This window comes from Pelophylax lessonae (assembly GCF_965119305.1).
Source record: "Pelophylax lessonae genome assembly, chromosome: 11".
NCBI classification, from domain to species: Eukaryota; Metazoa; Chordata; class Amphibia; order Anura; family Ranidae; genus Pelophylax; species Pelophylax lessonae.
Window position 1 is genome coordinate 155,955,478 of NC_138778.1, and position 20,227 is coordinate 155,975,704.

The 20,227-nt window shown below is 43.3% G+C and overlaps 1 protein-coding gene across 2 annotated transcripts in view; it reads left to right on the top strand.

Moving 5' to 3' along the window:
* The first annotated feature begins 1,579 nt into the window (after positions 1-1,579).
* Positions 1,580-20,227, top strand: part of TMEM106A (transmembrane protein 106A) — a 60,504-nt gene continuing 41,856 nt past the window's right edge. For both annotated transcript variants that reach the window (XM_082271771.1, XM_082271772.1), the window contains exons 1-2: positions 1,580-1,796; positions 14,309-14,372. In XM_082271771.1, coding sequence (XP_082127897.1) covers positions 1,592-1,796; positions 14,309-14,372 — 269 coding nt within the window. In that variant the 5' untranslated portion in view covers positions 1,580-1,591. The remainder of the gene's footprint in view (positions 1,797-14,308; positions 14,373-20,227) is intronic.

Below are 20,227 nucleotides of genomic sequence, written 5' to 3' on the forward strand. Positions count from 1 at the left end.
TGTTACAAGGTCTCAAGTGTGAATGGGGAGCAGGTGTGTTAAATTTGGTGTTATTGCTCTCACTTACTGGTCACTGGAAGTTCAACATGGCACCTCATGGCAAAGAACTCTCTGAGGATCTGAAAAAAAGAATCGTTGCTCTACATAAAGATGGCTTAGGCTAAAAGAAGATGGCCAAAACCCTGAAACTGAGCTTCAGCATGGTGGCCAAGACCATACAGCAGTTTAACAGGACAGGTTTCACTCAGAACAGGACTTGCCATGGTCGGCCAAAAAAGTTGAGTGCGAGTTCTCAGCGTCATATCCAGAGGTTGTCTTTGGGAAATAGACGTATGAGTGCTGCCAGCATTGCTGCAGAGGTTGAAGGGGTGGGGGGTCAGCCTGTCAGTGATCAGGCCTTACGCCGCACACTGTATCAAATTGGTCTGCATGGTTGTCATCCCAGAATGAAGCCTCTTCTAAAGATGATGCACAAGAAAGTCCGCAAACAGTTTGCTGAAGAAAAGCAGACTAAGGACATGGATTACTGGAACCATGTTCTGTGGTCTGATGAGATGAAGATAAACTTATTTGGTTCAGATAGTGTTAAGCAAGTGTGACGGCAACCAGGTGAGGAGTACAAAGACAAGTGTGTCTTGCCTACAGTCAAGCATGGTGGTGGGAGTGTAATGGTCTTGGGCTGCATGAGTGCTGCCGCCACTGGGGAACTACAGTTCATTGAGGGACCATGAATGCCAACATGTACTGTGACATACTGAGGCAGAGCATGATCCCCTCCCTTCGGAGACTGGGCCACAGGGCAGTATTCCAACATAACGGCCCCAAACACACCTCCAAGAAGACCACTGCCTTGCTAAATAAGATGAGCATAAAGGTGATGGACTGGCCAAGCATGTCTCCAGACCTAAACCCTATTGAGCATCTGTGGGCATCCTCAAACGAAAGGTGGAGGAGCGCAAGGTCTCTAACATCCACCAGCTCTGTGATGTCATCATAGTGGAGTGGAAGAGGACTCCAGTGGCAACCTGTGAAGCTCTGGTGAACTCCATGATCAAGAGGGTTAAGGCAGCACTGGAAAATGATGTTGGCCACACAAAATATTGAAACTTTGGGCCTAATTTGGACATTTTAACTTAGGGGTGTACTCGCTTTTGTTGCCAGCGGTTTAGACATGAATGGCTGTGTGTTGAGTTATTTTGAGGGGACAGCACATTTACACTGTTATACAAGCTGTACACTCACTACTTTACATTGTAGCAAAGTGTCATTTCTTCAGTGTTGTCACATGAAAAGTTATAATAATAAAATATTTACAAAAATGTGAGGGGTGTACTGACTTTTTTGAGATACGGTAGATTTCACATGTAGAAAATGGGTGGAACTCCACTTTAAAGCTGGATTTTGATAAACGGACTCTGTGTTGTGAGAAAGGAAGGGCAATTAAATTGGACAGATTGCTTGAACATGGGTTGATGTTTTATAGATCTATGGTGGTTTCAGTCTAGAACTATTAGTGACTGTGCTATTAGCTGAATAATCAGTACTGAATGCTTATTATTTTTCTCTTCTCCCCTTCTAGTTCCAGCTCATCATGAAGAGATTACTGTCCGTTTTTAAGCAGCCAGACAAAGAAGAAAAGACCTCAATACTGGAAGGATCTGAATCGGGAAAATATCAGAAGTACATCAGTATTAACAGCGATGCATCTGGATCAAGTAGTAGTAGAAATAGTTCTTCTGAAGAGCCCTCCACAGACACCTGTCCAACCTGCAGAGGGATAGGAAGGATTCCCAGAGGTACAATGTTTTATAGCAGTATTTCCCAACCTTTTTTTTATTTTTTTTTACAGTCAATGTATGATTTGATATTATTCCCCAGTCTAAAATGTAAAATCGTAAACGAATCGCAGCAGCAGCCATACACATGGGCCACCCAACATTAGAGGAGATTTACAAAGCAAATACACCTTTTGCACACTGGTATTGACTATTTTTCAGCGTTTCTCTTCTCCTTCAGTTTCTTTCCTTCACTCAGCTAATGTGACCCCAGTGGTGACAGAGAGGAGCAAACAAGAATGCCATGCAGGTGCCTGAAGCTCCTTTATCAACTGATGATGTCAACCGTGTTCAGGATGCCAACGGCTAGCCTGCGTTCAAGGTTTTAATGCTGCACAATAAAAACCTCCTATTTTTTTGTAACGAAAATGCTGACTTGTTGACAATTTTTGGGGCAATTTAGGAAAATTTTTAGGCACTTTGCTAAGGCACCCCTGAAGAATCCAAAAGGCACCCCAAGCTGCTATGACACCCTCTTTGAAAAAGGCTGTGTGGACCAAACTCTGGTGTTCAGGTTCCTTTAACCACTTGCCGACCGACTGGCGGCGTTCAGCCCCTCCCAGGCAAAGTGACGTACCGGTACCTGGGAGCCAATAGGGGGCGAGCGCACGCTGCCGGAGGCGCGATCCCGCCCCCGCTCGTTCCTAAGCAGCCCGCGCGTGTGATCGGCGGACCCAATGTCCGCCGGTCACTTGCGATCGTCGGGTGGAGAGGGAGAAAGGCAGGTGGCTAATGTAAAGAAAGCCGCCTGTCATTCTCCCCTGTGTAAAAGCACAGATCATACGGTCCTGCTATGTAGGACCATTGATCTATGCTGTTACACACAGCCACATCCAATCACAGTTAGAAGCACGCCCCTAGGGACACACTTAACCCCTTCCTCTCCAATAAAGTTAACCCCTTCCCTCCCAGTGTCATTTTTACAGTAACAGTGCATATGTATAGCACTGATTACTGTAGTAATGTCACTGATACCCCCAAAAGTGTCAAAAAGGTCAGTCAAGGGTCCGATCTGTCCGCCGCATTGTTGCAGTCCCGCAAAAAAAAAAATCGCAGATCGCCGCTGTTACTCGTTAAAAAAAAAAAAATAAAAATGACAAAAATCATTCCCTTAGTAAACGCCATAACTTTTGCGCAAACCAATCAAAATACACTTTTTGCGATTTTTTTTTTTTTTTTTTTTTTATCAAACATATGTAGCAGAAAACAAATTGGCCTAAAATTTTAAAAAAAATTAGATTTTTACATTTTTTTTGGGGGGAATTTCATATAAAAAAAAATGTAAAATCTAGTTATATTTGCAAAATTGTCGCTATTTTTGTTTATAGCGCATGATCAAAAAATCGCACAGGTGATCAAATACCACCAAAAGAAAGCTCTGTAGGAAAAAAAAGGACGTCAATTTCATTTGGGTACAGCGTTGCACGACCTCGCAATTGTCCGTTAAAGTCACCGAATAGCAAAATAGGCCCTGGTCAGGAAGGGGGTAAAATCTTCCGGGGCTTAAGTGGTTAAGAACAATGGAATTCCCTCTCCAAGATGGCTCCACCCAGCTCACACATAGGTCATAGGCAATAAACAGAAAAAACAGCCTCCAATAGTGCAGTACCTGGGCATTATAACCACTTGCTGAACAGCCGCTGTACATGTACTGCGGTAGGTCGGCGCTGTCCCACGAAACAACTAACCTGTAGGTTGCTTCGCGGGACCGCAAGTGGGCCCCCATTCGCTACAGGGGACGGTGATCTGCGGGTCTGGCGGCCTTGACTGCCGATGGGCACCCACGATGTCTTCCCATGGAGACAGAATGGCGGTCTGCTGTTGTAAACACGGCAGGCCGCTGTTCTGTCAGCAATGAACACAGGGATCCTGTGTTCCTCCTACTTGGGAACACAGGTCCCTGTGTTCATTCCATACGCCCATCACCCACACAGTTGGAAAGCACTCCTTAGGGACACCTTTAACTCTTTGATCGCCCCTGGTGTTAACTTCTTCCCTGCCAGTGTCATTGGTACAGGAACAGTGCATATTTTTAGCACTGATTACTGTAGTAATGTCCCTGGTCCCCCCAAAAGTGTCAAAAATATAAGTAAGGTGTCCGATATGTCCGCCACAATGTTGCAGCCCTGCTAAAAATCGCTGATTGCCGCCATTACTAATATAAAATTAAAAAGAGAAATAAAAATGACCTAAATCTTTCCCCTAGTTTGTAGACATGATAACGTTTGCGCAAACCAATCATCATACACTTATTAGGATTTTTTTTTACCAAAAATATGTGGCAGAATACAAATTGGCCTAAAATGATGAAAAAATTTGATTTTTTACATTTTTTAAATTGGGAATGTTATAAAGCCGAAAGTAAAAAATAGTTTTTTTCTTTTTTTTTCCAGAATTGTCGCTCCTTTTTTTTGTTTAAAAAAAAAAAAAAAGCAAAAAAAAAAAAAAAAGCTCTATTTGTGGGGGAAAAAAAGGACATCATAGTTATTTGGGTACAGTGTCGCACAACCGCACAATTGTCAAAGTAACACAGTCCTGAATCATAAAAAATGGCCTAGTTATTAAGGGGGTAAAACCTTCCGGTCCAGAAGTGGTTAAGCTCAACACACTGTACAGAACGCACTTCATAAAATGCTCTCAGGTTTATTAAGTAAAAAACAAGCATATAGTAAAATCCAGCTTCTCACATGATCCAGTGAATTCCACTGAATAACGTGAGAAGCTGGATTTTACTATATGCTTGTTTTTTACCTTTTTACCATGTGCAGTAAAGACAAAAATAAAACTGCATAACATTTTTTTTCTTAACTGCCTGGATTTTGTTCGTTTTTTTTTTTTTTAATGTAAATTTTGCAGGTACATTTTTGTTTTTGTTTCTCTGTTTCTCCCGAATTTGGACATTTTTACCATGATTGTTTGTTTTTCGCTGGAACTTTAACATTTGCACTTGTTGATGTCATTACATGTGGGTGATAATGATGGGGGGTGTGTAATAAATAAATATATATAAATAAATATATATATATATATATATATATATATATATATATATATATATATATATATATATATATATATATATATATATATATATATATAATATATGTTGTGTTTTTCATTTGTTTGATTCCCTGAGAAAGACGAGCTTGTGCCTCATCGAAACGTCAAATTAAATCGTTATCTTGCGTTTACGTTTCAAGACCTGTGAGTGCCGCTCTCTTTTTTGGTTTATTTGCACTACAGTCTTTGCTGTGCACCCGGGCACATTTTTTTATCCCCTAATTTGTGTGTGGGGGCAACCATTGGAGAGTGTGTATGTATGTGTGTGTGTGTGTGTATATGTGTATATGTGTATATATATATATATATATATATATATATATATATATATATATATATATATATATATATATATATATATATATATATATATAATATATATATATATATATATATAATATATATATATATATATATATATATATGTATATGTGTGTGTGTGTATATAGAATATGTATGTATATATAACATGTATGTATGTGTATAGCTGTTTTTTTATTTCCCTGGCCGGTTTTCCTCGATGTTTCACAGCAAGTAGGAACCGAGGATAGAAATAAGGAACTCTCGTACGAAAAATACTTTTTCTTTATGTATTGTTTCTAATCGTGTGCAAGCTTTCGTATTGGATATTTCACGTACAAAAATTGTACGAAAGCAGTACACATTAAACGAAAAATGTTCGTTCTGTTTGAGAGAAGAATTTTGGCGTTTTTTTTCCCTTCGTAAAAATTTTCGTTCAGGAGGTCGGAATCGGCTGTCGAAAGTTGTGTACCCACTATCAGAAAATTGAACGATCGTTCCTCAGACAAAAATGTCTGATTTTCTTGTACTGTGTACGGGTGATAATGGCCCCATACCGCAACAGCACTGCTATATTACTGGGACATGGCTTTGCTTACTACGTGTAATCCGTGGAATAAAAAATGATTTCACACCTAAAATGTGATAACCCCCAATGATCCAATGATGTACAAGACCCAATGGATGCCATTGGTATTTCTTAAATACCAATATTGATTCTTTCACATACAGTATATCATGCAGTATTTTATTGTTAATGCTCAAACAATAAATGTCCTTGATACCATCTTAGTGGAAGCTAATACTTCTGTATTTTGCTACTTTATGGTGCCAGAGTCTGTTTTTGTGCACAGGAACTGAAACTAAAATCTGACTTCTTCATAAAAGAACATAGAATGGTTGAAAAAAATAAATAAAAATGAAGCATAGAAACGGTGCGTCTAGTTATAGCAGTTTGTCGGGTTTTGGTTTCTATTCTATAACCCAGGGGCGTAACTACAGGGGTTGCAATTGCAACCGGGCCCAATGCTCCAGGGGGCCCAGCATTTGATAGGAGGGGCGGCAGGGGCAGCCTGTAGAGAAATCACTGTCCTCCTTTTCACAACTGTAGCTGCAGAAAGAAAATGGAGGAGATTGGATCCTCTGTATGCTGCCCCCGCTACTCCTCCTATCCAGTTCACTTGTGTTCTGCTGTCTCTGGGCCCCTGTGTGCTCCCTCCCCTCTCCTGCCAGCTGCTGCAGGGGATGTGTCACAATAGAGAACCAGGAAGGGGTCAGTAAATATGTAATTTACCAGCTCCTTCCTTTTCTGAATGGACAGAGTCATAGTCAGTGACATTGTAAAAAAATAAAATAAAATGCTAAAAAATAATACAATTAAAATACCAAAAAATAAAAACTACTGACACCAGTGGGTGAACTTCCAGGATCACAAAGGTCACACTTGCGACCGGCCCTGGCATTCCACCACCGTGGGGAGGCACCAAGATGGCAGGAAGGGGGCCCACTGCAAAACTTGTGAAAGGGACCCGCTGTGGGACCGTAATAAAGGGCCCCACAAGGGGAGTAAAGGGCCCCAGGATCAGTGGGAAGAGCCCCGGGCTTGAAGGGAAGGGCCCCAGCCAGGGGTCCGGGGGGGCCCTTCATGGTTTCTTGCACCGGGGCCCTGAAGGTTCTAGTTACGCCTCTGCTATAACCTGCACTTTATATATTTAACATGAATTCTAACTGGATGTTTTGGGCATTGATTCAACATTTTTGCAATTTTTATAAATGCTTCACCAGAAAGTTCATAAGTTGTATTGTTTTAAAACCAACAAAAAGGGTAACATCTATTACTGTGTTGTATGTAATAAACATACAGTGCCTTGTGAAAGTATTTGGCCCCCTTGAACTTTGCGACCTTTTGCCACATTTCAGGCTTCAATATAAAACTGTAATTTGATGTAATGTGAAGAATCGACAACAAGTGGGACACAATCATGAAGTGGAACGAAATTTATTGGATATTTCAAACTTTGTTAACAAATAAAAAATGGAAAAATTTGGCGTGCAAAATTATTCAGCCCCTTTACTTTCAGTGCAGCAAACTCTCTCCAGAAGTTCAGTGAGGATCTCTGAATGATCCAATGTTGACCTAAATGACTAATGATGATAAATAGAATCCACCTGTGTGTAATCAAGTCTCCGTATAAATGCACCTGCACTGTGACAGTCTCAGAGGTCCGTTTAAAGCCCAGAGAGCATCATGAAGAACAAGGAACACACCAGGCAGGTCCGAGATACTGTTGTGGAGAAGTTTAAAGCCGGATTTGGATACAAAAAGATTTCCCAAGCTTTTAAACATCCCAAGGAGCACTGTGCAAGCGATAATATTGAAATGGAAGGAGTATCAGACCACTGCAAATCTACTAAGATCTGGCCGTCCCTCTAAACTTTCAGCTCATACAAGGAGAAGACTGATCAGAGATGCAGCCAAGAGGCCCATGATCACTCTGGATGAACTGCAGAGATCTACAGCTGAGGTGGGAGACTCTGTCCATAGGACAACAATCAGTCGTATACTGCACAAATCTGGCCTTTATGGAAGAGTGGCAAGAAGAAAGCCATTTCTTAAAGATATCCATAAAAAGTGTAGTTTAAAGTTTGCCACAAGCCACCTGGGAGACACACCAAACATGTGGAAGAAGGTGCTCTGGTCAGATGAAACCAAAATCAAACTTTTCTCTCCTCGCCTTCCAGGACGGCCCAACATGAGAGATGATAGGCTTCTCCCCACAGGAAACACAATCAATTAACAGTTGTTAAAAGGCCCCACCCTTCCCTCTGTCCCTCAGTTTAGATTGTGTTTCTTCCTACAGCGGAACGTTGTTTTCACTTGACCTGCAGACTTTTGTAGTCTTATGGTCCCCCTGTGAGCCAGGTTCAGCAAATTGCCGTGAGATCTGAGCTCTACCTGCCACCTCCTCAAGGCTTCTCACAAGTCGCCCCCATGCCTGCAAGCCGTCGGTCACCTGGTGTGCCCCTCTAGGCTTGTCTCCGGTGCCAGAAGCTCTCCTCCACAGAAGGTTTTTTGAAAGCCCGCCGGATGGGCGCCTCAAGCCTCATCTTTGAAACCGGAACTTCCAGGATGCAGCACAGCGGAAGACAAAGTGCGGAGGAGACGCCGGATCTTCTTACTAGGGGGAAAGCAGACTCCCAGGCTACAAGAGCCCGGACAGCTGAAGGGGAAATGAAGCCCTCCACAATTTACCTTCCGGAGAAGGAGGTGGAAGGCCGGTCCAGTCGCAGCCAAACCCATGGTTTTGAACCGGGTAAAAGTGCTGGAACATATCCTTGCATGTTATTAAAGACTGCTGGGACTGAGTCCCGTTTCCCGGACCTTAGTGGGACTTACTTAGTGTCCTTTCTATGGTCCATGTATAATAAAAGAAAAGGATGCATCCAGACAGCTGCAAAGCAAGGAGGCCTACCGCAACCCACCTCATGAAAGGAGGGGGAAGGTCGGTTTAGGTGGCTACAGGTAAGCCCAGTCGGAACCAGGTAAGTGCTGTGTTTCCTTGACTGTTTGGCACTAATACCAGCAGTAAGAATCCTTGGTAAGTGCCCATATGTTCCCTCAGCGGGACCTATAGCCAAAAAATTTACTGTGAACAGGAAGAGTGATCTGGTGGTGGTTTCCTCTTCTCCTGTGAATTCCCCAGATGGGATATTAAGCTAGAGCCATGCTCCCCTCGGGGGAGCATGTAGCTGGCTTACTATGAGCAGGAAGAGCGATCTGGTGTTGGTTTTCTCTTCCCTTGCGAAATCCCCAGATGGGATATTAAGCTGGCTGGTAAAGAGGCCTCGGGTTTAATGTGAGATTCCCCCTTCCATGTGTTCAGGAGGACAGTAAGCAAACCTGGGGCCTTGGTACTCCTAGGGAGCTCAGCAGCAGATCCCTGATTACAGCCAGGTGCTTTTTCTCGGTTTGTGTGCTCCCTCCCTAATGAGGGTAATACTATCTGTTTTTTCCTTAGCCCTGGATAACCAGAAGCCGCACTTCTAGACCCGAGAAACAAGCACCATCCCCCCCCCCCCAAAGACTGCAGCTGGACCTTTTGTCAAAAAAGCTTCCTGATTAAATCAGAAAGTGTTGTGAGCTTTTTTAACTCTGATAAGGAAGGAGTGGCACTTGTATGGACTCTTTCAGTTTGTGTGCAGTCAGGCAGATCCTTGCACTGCATGGAGAAGATAAATCTGGAAGTAATCTAACAACGAGGGTTGTATTGTGTGTATCCAGCCTTAGAATTTCTTACAGGCTACTGCTACCTCTAAGCAAGCTACTGATTCCCAAGGGATCAAAAACAGACTTGGCTTGGGTGTGTAAGGCTACATTTACATTGGTACCAAGCCAAAAGTCACGCAACTGGAAGTGCGATTTTGCAGTGCGACTTAGATACGCCTTTTTTATGCAATTTTTTGATCTAATATTGCAGCTCTGACTAGAGGGCGTGTCAGGCGGTTGCAGGCACCTTTTTATTGTTAAGAGTCGCTGCAGCCTTAATTCGCACAAGACCAGGGAAGGTCGCATGACAAGTCGCACCAGTAAAACAAAACTTAAGGGGTGGGACCCCCAGTGTTTGAACTACTACCCATCCCGGTGTTCCGTGAAAAAAACCAAACCCGTGAGAAAACCATACCCTCGTCACTTCCGGTGCACCTACGGAGGGTATGGATTTCTCACGGTAGTTAAACTTGCGGCGCTTACATTAAAACAGCTGCTATGCAACATCCGTCATCTCCGCTCCTTCCCCTGTCACTTCCCTCATCTCCGGTAATGAATATAAAAGCGGATCACGGAGCCGCCATCGCCGTCACATTTACATCTCATACACCCGCCGCCGCTTTTATATTTATTACCGGAGATGAGGGAAGTGACAGCGATAGCAGAGGAGATGATTGATGTTCCAGCCGAAGTGTTTTAATGTACCCGCCGCAAGTATAACATTAGAAACGGTGCCGTGATAATTTCATGCCCACCGAGCATGCGCACTTCTCAAATCCTTTCATGTTCTATTAGGTATCCGGAGCTGTGAGCATGCACACTGCTGCGCTGCTCGGCTGTTTCAGACCGGAAGTGACGGGGGTATGGTTTCTTCACGGGGTATGGTTTTTAACGTTACACCGGGTCGAACTGAATGCATTACTGTCTGCAACTCTAGTTGATAAATTTTTGTTAAGTACAAAAATCTCTGTACAAACAGCTATATATATGTGTTTAATGGTGGTTTGTCCAGTCTCTTAAAGGGCTGATTGCCTTCAAACAAAAGGTTATGCCAGCTCTTCATGTGAAGAGACTGAAGTAATTGATCTCCAGACCTGTGCTCGTTAAGATCTCACATGCTAAAAAAAAAGAAAAGAAAAAAAAAACGTAGATTCCCACCTGGGTGGAAAAGCCTCCGGGGGAAGAAGGTTTAATAAAGTCCTCGGCTGGTTATTCTTGGAATGAAAATCACCAAGACTTGACCTTTTTTGCATGGTTTGCTGGTTTCTTACAAATACACAATGCGGAAGCTCATTGGTGTCTTGGAAATATTTTGTGGTCGACTATCAAAAACACGCAGCTTTGGTTGTCTGTCTTTTTGTCTGTCTAGTTCGGCTATATGGTACTTTTTTCTGCAAAAAATGCTCCACATGGAAAATTGGGGATGTCTGCGGTTAAAACCTATTACACCTTTTTCTTCAGCATATCAGAAATGCACTACATTGTTGGTAGCAACATTTCTGTTGGTTACTTGGTGGTAACCTGACTACTAAGTCAGAAATGCACAAGGGCCAGAATCAGGTCTATTATAACTGCACTGGTGCTAACAAAAAAGGAGCAACTTTAAAGCGATTGTTAGTAACCTCGGCGACACAGTTGTACCAGGTTACTGTTCAGAAATACGCAACCGTATGTTTGGAAGTGGCATTTCAAAGTGTCATTTCGGACAGTACATAAACTCTGGAGGTTTATGGTAACATTTCAGTCACACGGCTATACCATGTGACCATTTAGAAAGTCACGGCATAAAGACACAATATTGCAAATTTTGTTGTAACTTTTGTTGCCTGCCTAGTACATGCCTATACCATGTTACCATGCAAAACGCACACCATTAAATATGGATAGTCAAGCTGTGCCTGGTTGCTAATCAGATATATACAACTTTGTTGTTAACAGTGTTTTGGCACCATATGACTTCATTTGGTGGCCAAGTATAAACGCACAACATGGACATGACTAGTGTCCTTGGTACCCTGTTGACTATCAAAAAATCCACGACACGGATGTATAGTGGTTTTCGGACATATAACTATACCTTGTTGTTCGTCAGAAACGAGAAAACTTAAAAGTTTGTATCCCTTCTGGTATGTTTATTATATGAAGGTGCCTGGTCAGGTATCAGCAATACGCAACCTGAGAGTTGGCGTCCCTTCTGTCCTTATATGGACTTATGGCTGATCGTGCTACATTTTTAGAAATACACAGCAGGCATGTGCTTGTCTTCCCGTTTCTTTACATCTGGCTGCAGTTTTGGTATACTCAATAAAGCAGAAGCTCGGGTCTTCCTATTTTTATAACCCGTGTTTTATTACAAATATAAAAAATATATATATATATTTATACACAACTAAAAAGTTAATGTTGTGTTCTGTCTGATCTAGTTTATCTAGCGGTGCCTCAGATATACACATGTATGTCTAAATCCATTTTGTCTCTGGGGTAGTGCGTTAGTAACGCACAATCGGTAATCTTCTATACGGGTGATATTATTATTTGTACATATATCACCTTTGTCACAGACCTTCTATCCCCAGGGTAACGGAAGGCTCAGAAGCTTTGACTGCAGAAGACACAGTCCCTTTCTTATTAGATCTTACCAGAGGTCTTCCTCTGCTTAAAAACCTGGTAAGGTCATAAGACCCTAAAAGAGGGATAAAATATCCTCCTATGGCCTTTAAGAACTCATGGCAGTTTATCACTTCAGCCAGAAGGGTAAAGGACGTGGTAGTCTAAAGAGTCAGTATCAGAACCTGTCTGACCCGTATGCCCTACACTGTAGTTTTACGTCTTGGGATGTATCCCTCCGGGGTACCCAACGGTATTGAAAGGGCTCAGCTCCTTTCCGCTTAATTGCGGACAGATCTATAAGGAGTGAGTTTATGGCCTGATCGCTACAATAGGGCAAAGATATTAATTTATCTAGCTCCTGTCTGCTTATAGTGGACAGATCTACATAAGGTTGAACCTATAGAAGAGGTTCCCTTTTTTTTACGTTTTTGGTCCTCAAAACTAGCTTCCTGTAATTGTCACTTCAGCAGAAGTGTAGGGGATTCTCAAGATCTTTCGGGAAAAAAGATCTTTTATGTTTTATCTTCCCAGATAGAATTATTCGCAGGCCAGATCCCTTAGACCTGCCCAAGGTAACCTCTTCCTTTTACAGAAAGCAAGTAATAATTTTACCATCCTTGGGTGGTAACCCTAAGAATGCAAGATAAATAGGATTTCACGGATTAGATGTGAGGAGCCGCCTCCTCAATTAATTATGGAGGACCAGGGGATTTGGGAGATCCAGTCATCCGCTGATCCTCTACCCTGGACCTATAGGACTGCGGGCCTAAAAGCTTTCAGTCCCTAGGTGGCTTGGATAAGCCATTAACATGTCTTATGAAGTTTCAGGTGCTCCGGCATCAGCAAGCTAAAAGCACACTCGACAAGAAGCCCTAAAAAAATCCTGGGCCGAAAAAGCTGGAGCATCTGGAGAACAGATCCGCAATACAGCCACCTGGTCCAGACATAGCACGGCTCTGAAGAATTACCGTGTAGAAGTACTGTCTCAACTAGACCTAGCCTTTGGCCGGAAGGTCTTATAGGCAGTGGTCCCACCCTAAAGTAGGCTTGTGGGTAATCTAGTATCCTCTCATGTTGGGCCGTCCTGGAAGGCGAGGAGAGAAAACTGTTAGTTTACCGGTAACGGCTTTTCTACTGAGCCTTCCAGGACGGCCAGCCTACCCACCCTGTTAAAAGGGTGCAAGTAAGAGTAAACTTAGGTGGAAAGTACCTATAGAATGTTTGGAACACTTCCCTCGAAAAATGGTTGTGGAAGATACTTTTTTACAACTGATGGACAGAGGGAAGGGTGGGGCCTTTTAACAACTGTTAATTGATTGTGTTTCCTGTGGGGAGGAGCCTATCATCTCTCATGTTGGGCCGTCCTGGAAGGCTCAGTAGAAAAGCCGTTACCTGTAAACTAACGGTAAGTTTTTGGCAACATTGCAAAACGTTATGTTTGGCGTAAAAGCAACACAGCTCATCACCCTGAACACACCATCCCCACTGTCAAACATAGTGGTGGCAGCATCGTGGTTTGGGCCTGCTTTTCTTCAGCAGGGACAGAGAAGATGGTTAAAATTGATGGGAAGATGGATGGAGCCAAATACAGGACCATTCTGGAAGAAAACCTGATGGAGTCTGCAAAAGACCTGAGACTGGGACGGAGATTTGTCTTCCAACAAGACAATGATCCAAAACATAAAGCAAAATCTACAATGGAATGGTTCACAAATAAACATATCCAGGTGTTAGAATGGCCAAGTCGAAGTCCAGACCTGAATCCAATCGAGAATCTGTGGAAAGAACTGAAAACTGCTGTTCACAAATGCTCTCCATCCAACCTCCCTGAGCTCGAGCTGTTTTGCAAGGAGGAATGGGCAAAAATTTCAGTCTCTCGATGTGCAAAACTGATAGAGACATACCCCAAGCAACTTACAGCTGTAATCGCAGCAAAAGGTGGCACTACAAAGTATTAACTTAAGGGGGCTGAATAATTTTGCACGCCCAATTTTCCAGTTTTTTTATTTGTTAAAGTTTGAAATATCCAATAAATCTCGTCCCACTTCATGATTGTGTCCCACTTGTTGTTGATTCTTCACAAAAAATTACGGTTTTATATTTTTATGTTTTGAAGCCTGAAATGTGGTAAAAGGTCGCAAAGTTCAAGGGGGCTGAATACTTTCGCAAGGCACTGTAGATCAAAATCTCACTGAATAATGACTATATTTTTTTGTTTTGTTTTTTTTCAATTTAGGCCAAGAAAAAGAGTTAGTAGCTTTAATTCCATACAGCGACCAGAGGCTAAAACCACGGAGAACGTAAGCTGGGATCCTTTATATTATAAATGTGTTTTAAAAGTGTATGTTTTAGTTAAATACGATTCTTTATTGGGCATCGGATTCTTTGCAAAAAACAATGTAAAAAGTAGTTTTTAGTTTAGGCGCCTTTCACACTTGTGCGACTTGCCAATGCGATTTGGGACTGCAAAATCGCATGACAAGTCATTCTTCATTATTTCCAATGAGCCCCATTCATATCTGTGCGACTTGAAGTTGCACAGACTTCAAAGTAGTCCCTGCACTACTTTTGGCATGATTTTGATGCGTTTTGAGAAAAATACATTATAAGCCCAGTCAAACTTGCATCAAAATTGCATCAAAATCGCGGTAAAACCGTGCAACTTTGAAGTCGCACAAGTGTGAAAGGCGCCTTAATAGCTCAGTTTCCAAGTAATTGTAAATTGTATGTAACTTCTAGGGTCCCAGTAGACCAGGGGCACCTCTTGCATACAGATTAGCCACTTCCATACAGAGCAGTTACACCCCCTTCCTGCCCAGACCAATTTTCAGCTTTCAGGGCTCTCACACTTTGAATGATAATTACTCAGTCATGCAATGCTGTACCCAATCCAATTTTTTTTCACACAAATAGAGCTTTCTTTTGGTAGTATTTATCCACCACTGGGTTTTTTATTTTTTGCGATAGAAGTGAAAAAAGAGCAAACATTTTGTTTTAGTTTCTATTATACAATTTTGCAAATAAGTAATTTTTTTCATAAATTTGGGCCAAAATGTATACTTCTACATATCTTTGGTAAAAAAAAACCCCCAAATTAGTGGATATTATTTAGTCTGTGTAAAAGTTATAGAGTCTACAAGCTATGGTGCCAATCATTGAAAATTGATCACACCTAATCATACCTGATGTACCAACCACCTATCTCATTTCTTAAGGGCCCTGAAATGTCAGGACAGTACAAATACCCCCCAAATGACCCGTTTTTGCAAAGTAAACATTCCAGGGTATTTAGTAAGAGGCATGTTGGGAGTTTTTTTAATTTGTAATTTTTTCCCACAATTCTTGTGAAAATGAAGAAATAATTTTATTTTTACACAAAATTGTCATAATAACTTATTTCTCACACACAGTATAGGCATACTTGCAATTACGCCCCAAAATACATTCTGTTACTCCTCCTGAGTATGGCAATACCACGTGTGTGAGACTTTTACACAGCGTGGCTACATACAGAGGCCCAACATGCAAGGAGCACCGTCAGGTGTTCTAGGAGCATAAATTACACATCATTTCCTAACGACCTATCACACTTTTGAATGCCCTGGAGCACCAGGACAATGGAAACCTCCACAAAATGACCCCATTTTGGAAAGCAAACACCCCAACACATAATCTGGGAGGCATGGGCTGCAGATAGGTACTCAGGTATTCTGATGAGCTGCAGATAGGTACTCAGGTACACTGATCGGCTTCAAAAAGGTACTCGGGTACACTGATTGGCTTCAGAAAGGTACTCGGTTACTCTGATGGGCTTCAGAGAGGTACTCTGGTAATCTGATGGTCTAGAGACAGGTACTCGGGTAATTTGATGTGCTGGAGACGGGTACTCTGGGCTGGAGACAGGTACCCGGGTACTCTGGGCTGGAGACAGGTACCCGGGTACTCTGGGCTGGAGACAGGTACCCGGGTACTCTGGGCTGGAGACAGGTACCCGGGTACTCTGGGCTGGAGACAGGTACCCGGGTACTCTGGGCTACAGAGAGGTACCCGGGTACTACGATGGGCTACAGAGAGGTACCCGGGTACTATGATGGGCTACAGAGAGGTACTTGGATTCTCTGATGGACTGCAGACAGGTACTTGGATTCTCTGATGGACTGCAGACAGGTACTCAGCCCGCCAGAGTGCCTGTCATCAGCCCGCCAGAGTGCCTGTCATCAGCCCGCCAGAGTGCCTGTCATCAGCCCGCCAGAGTGCCTGTCATCAGCCCGCCAGAGTGCCTGTCATCAGCCCGCCAGAGTGCCTGTCATCAGCCCGCCAGAGTGCCTGTCATCAGCGTGCCCGATGGGCTGGTGACAGGTACTTTGATGGGTTTGTGACAGGTACTCTTTACTGGGGGGGGCAATCGGTGTGTTTTAGGGTGCACTGTAATCGGTAACTAGCTGTCACCGCAATCTCCTCCTCACACAGGATCAGTGTGAGGAGGAGAACACGGTAATATCTAGTTACCGTGTTCTCTGTTGACATTCTGTGACTGGCTGTGATTGGACACAGACGAGCACATGGTGAAGAGCCAATTTCATTGGCTCTTTACCCTGATCAGGGATGGACTGTGTCAGAGGGACACTCTCCATCCCAGATCGCCGTAGGAGCGGTGTGCATGAGGAAAGTGCATGTGGCCGGCTGTGATTGGACACAGCCGGTCACATGGTAAAGAGCCATTTTTTTAATGGCTCGTTACACCGATCGGAGATGGGCTGTGTCCCGACAGACACGCCGCACCCCCGATCGCCGCACTGCGCGCCCCCGGGGACGGGAGAGCAGCTGAAATGGGCGAACGTCATATGACGGCCGCCTGGATCGAGGAGATGTTCCTGCCGGCGTCATATTACTATGGCCCGGTATGGAACTGGTTAAAGGGTTTGTAAAATCAGAAGTTTTTTAAATCCTAATGCATTCTATGTATTAAGATAAAAAACCTCCTGTGTGAAGCAGCTCCCCTCAGCCCCCCATGCTTACCTCTCGATCCAGCGATGTCCGTGACTGTCGGCTCCCCTCCAGGACTCCCCTCCTCATTGGCTAAGGCACAGCAGCGCCGCCATTTTCTCCTGCTGCTGTCAATCAAAGTCCGTTAGCCAATGGAAGAGAGGGGGCAGGGCTGAACTGCAGCTTTGTGTCTGAATGGCTCGGGTGCCCCCATAGCAAGCTTCTTGCTGTTGGGACACTCAAAGGGAGAGAGGAGCCAGGAGAGCTGAAGAGGGATCCGAGAAGAGGAGGATCTGGACTACTCTGCAAAACCAACTGCACAGAGCAGGTACGTATAACTTGTTTGTTATTTTTTTTTATTATAAAAAACAAGACTTTACAATCACTTTAATATTTAATGGGCTGGGAGGATACCACGATGAGCACTTTGGATCAAATCTAAGTCGGCCATACACTGCTCGAATCGGCCAGTTCAGACAGCAACCAGCCGAGATTCGAACCGTTAAGGGGCAAGCTGAACGTACTATGTTGATCGATCGATCAACTTGGGTAAAACCAGCTTGCCGGGTTATCTTGCTAATATCGCTAGCAGCTATGGCAATATCACTGTCTTCTCCCAGCTGGGACGGCTTCCCCTTTCTGCCCCTGCCCCCATTGCTGGGAGAAGACAGTTGCTGATTCTTCTGTCAGCACTGTTTGTGTTGATGGGGGAATCATGCTAATTTCTTTCCTGCAACCTGTGGATGCAGGAAAGAAAATCTGCAACATATATTGCCGGTTCTAAACTAATATCTAATTTTTTTTAAACTGAACAATGAATTTGTCTAAAAACTGAAATGTCACATTATGATGACAAAATATATGGATTGATAGGTTGATTAATAGATGGATTGATAAATTACATTTTGTTAAATACTGAAAAATGCATAAAAAGTATTATCTCCAACCACCTCCATCCTCTTCCCATCATAGGTTCCTGTGATTAATTGCAAGTAGGCAACCCCATTTTAGGGGGGTCTGCTGGCTTTCGTAGCTCATCGTGCCCACTCGCGTGTAATCGCTCATACAGTGATCACATGCAAGTGATCTTCCCTGGACACTGGGGTACTTGCAGCCAATTGCAGACAAGGTGCATTCACAAGTATGAATGTACCCTTCATTTTAAAACGTATAGTGCTTCTTTAGTGCCGGTTCACACTGTTCCGACTTGTCAGGCGACTTGGTTGCCTGACAAGTAGCGTCCATGCTGTGCAATGGAACCGTTCTAATAGGAGCGACTCAAGTCGCTCCGACTTAGAAAAAGGTTCCTGCACTTTTTTTTTTGCAAAGTCGGAGTGACTTGCATTGACTTCCATTATGTGAAGTCGTTGCAAGCCGCGCCGAAGTCGCGGTGCGCGGGCGACTTAATTAGTCGCCCGAAGTCGTGTTGGATCAGTGGGAAAGTACAGATTTTTGGTTTCTGTTGTCATGTCAGGCAGAAACAAAAAATGTACAAAAAACATTTTTTAACACATGAAAAATTCAGTAAGGAAAGACTTTAGGTTAAGAACTAGGTAGCAGACCTATAGGGAAAACCTTTTCTTCATTGGATTGTGTAAGCGAGGGATATAACCCCGATTTGCCATATCTGCCCATTTGTGGAGATTTCTCTGCACTTCCTACCTTGTAGCCAAAATAAAGTGAGAGGAAATCCCTCCAAAGTGAGGGAATTGCTGGTTGTCACGAGGGCTACTAGAACTTGTGTCCCCTTTGGAAGATTTCCCCTCTATTGTATTCAAGTTCTATTCCCTCTATTCCTGTTCTGGGGATAACCCAAAGTTTTATAGTAGTAAACTGGACAAATAGAGAGGGTGAATCTTCCTAATGGGGGGGACCAACAGCAATCTAAACCTGGCAGGGGTTCTGTTTTCACGCTCTATCCAAAATCTAAAGTTCTACCTTAACAGCGGAGGTTTAATCTGCTTAGGTTTTGCTTCCCTTGGCTACTCCTTTTCAATTTTATCAACATTCTAATAACATTTTATTTAAAACTTTTTAACATAAAATACCTTCTTGTAGACCCAGTGGCATTATTGTTGGGTCTCTTTGATTCTCTATGCAATGCAGGCAGGTCATGACCGGTGGAATGGGCCAGTGGGGTGCTGTACATGCCTTGGTACTCCTCTCGAGTTCACAGTCTTGATGCAGTGGGTTGGCTCTTGGGAGTAGTTACTTAAATATTAAAATGTCTTAAATAAGTGGATGTCAGTCTAGTAGAGTGGGCATTCCTAGGCAGGCTGCCCTTGACCAAACCCTCCATGAACTAAAATGCCATTAATAAAAAATCAAGCCAGGGACAGTAGGACTAGGAAGGAAGAGGGTTAGATGATACTGTACGTTGTCCAGCCAAAAAATAAAATGAGCTCCATCTGACTTCCTGCAGCTTCTAATGCACATTGTGAGAAGCTCACAGTGTGCAGGGAAATCAGGCTAAAGCGTAGGAAACTGTACATCTGTGCCAGACTCCAGATTACAGATAGCTAAAAAATGCAATTATAATATGGTGTCAGTTGTAACTTACAATATATTATCAAAAGTATTGGGTCATCTGCCTTTTACATGCACATGAATTTAAATGGCATCCCAGTCTTAGTCTGTAGGGTTCAATACTGAGTTAGCCCACCCTTTGCAGCTATAACAGCTTCAACTCTTCTGGGAAGGCTGTCCACAAGGTTTAGGATTGCGTCTATGGGAATGTTTGATCATTCTACCAGAAGCGCATTGAGTCCAGGCACTGATTTGGGGACGAGAAGGCCTGGCTCACAGTCTCCACTCAAGTTCATCCCAAAGGTGTTCTATCGGGTTGAGGTCAGGACTCTGTGCAGGCCAGTCAAGTTCCTCCAACCCAAACTCGCTCATTCATGTCTTTATGGACTTTTTTTATGTGCACTGGCCCATATCATTTGGTGGAGGGGGGAATTATGGTGTGGGGTTGTTTTTCAGGGGTTGGGCTTAGCCCCTTAGTTACAGTGAAGGGAACTCTTAAGGCATCAGCATACCAAAACATTTGGACAATTTCATGCTCCCAACTTTGTGGGAACAGTTTAGGGATATACCCTTCCTGTTCCAACATAACTGCACAACAGTGCACAAAGCAAGGTCCATAAGGATATGGATGAGAGAGTTTGCG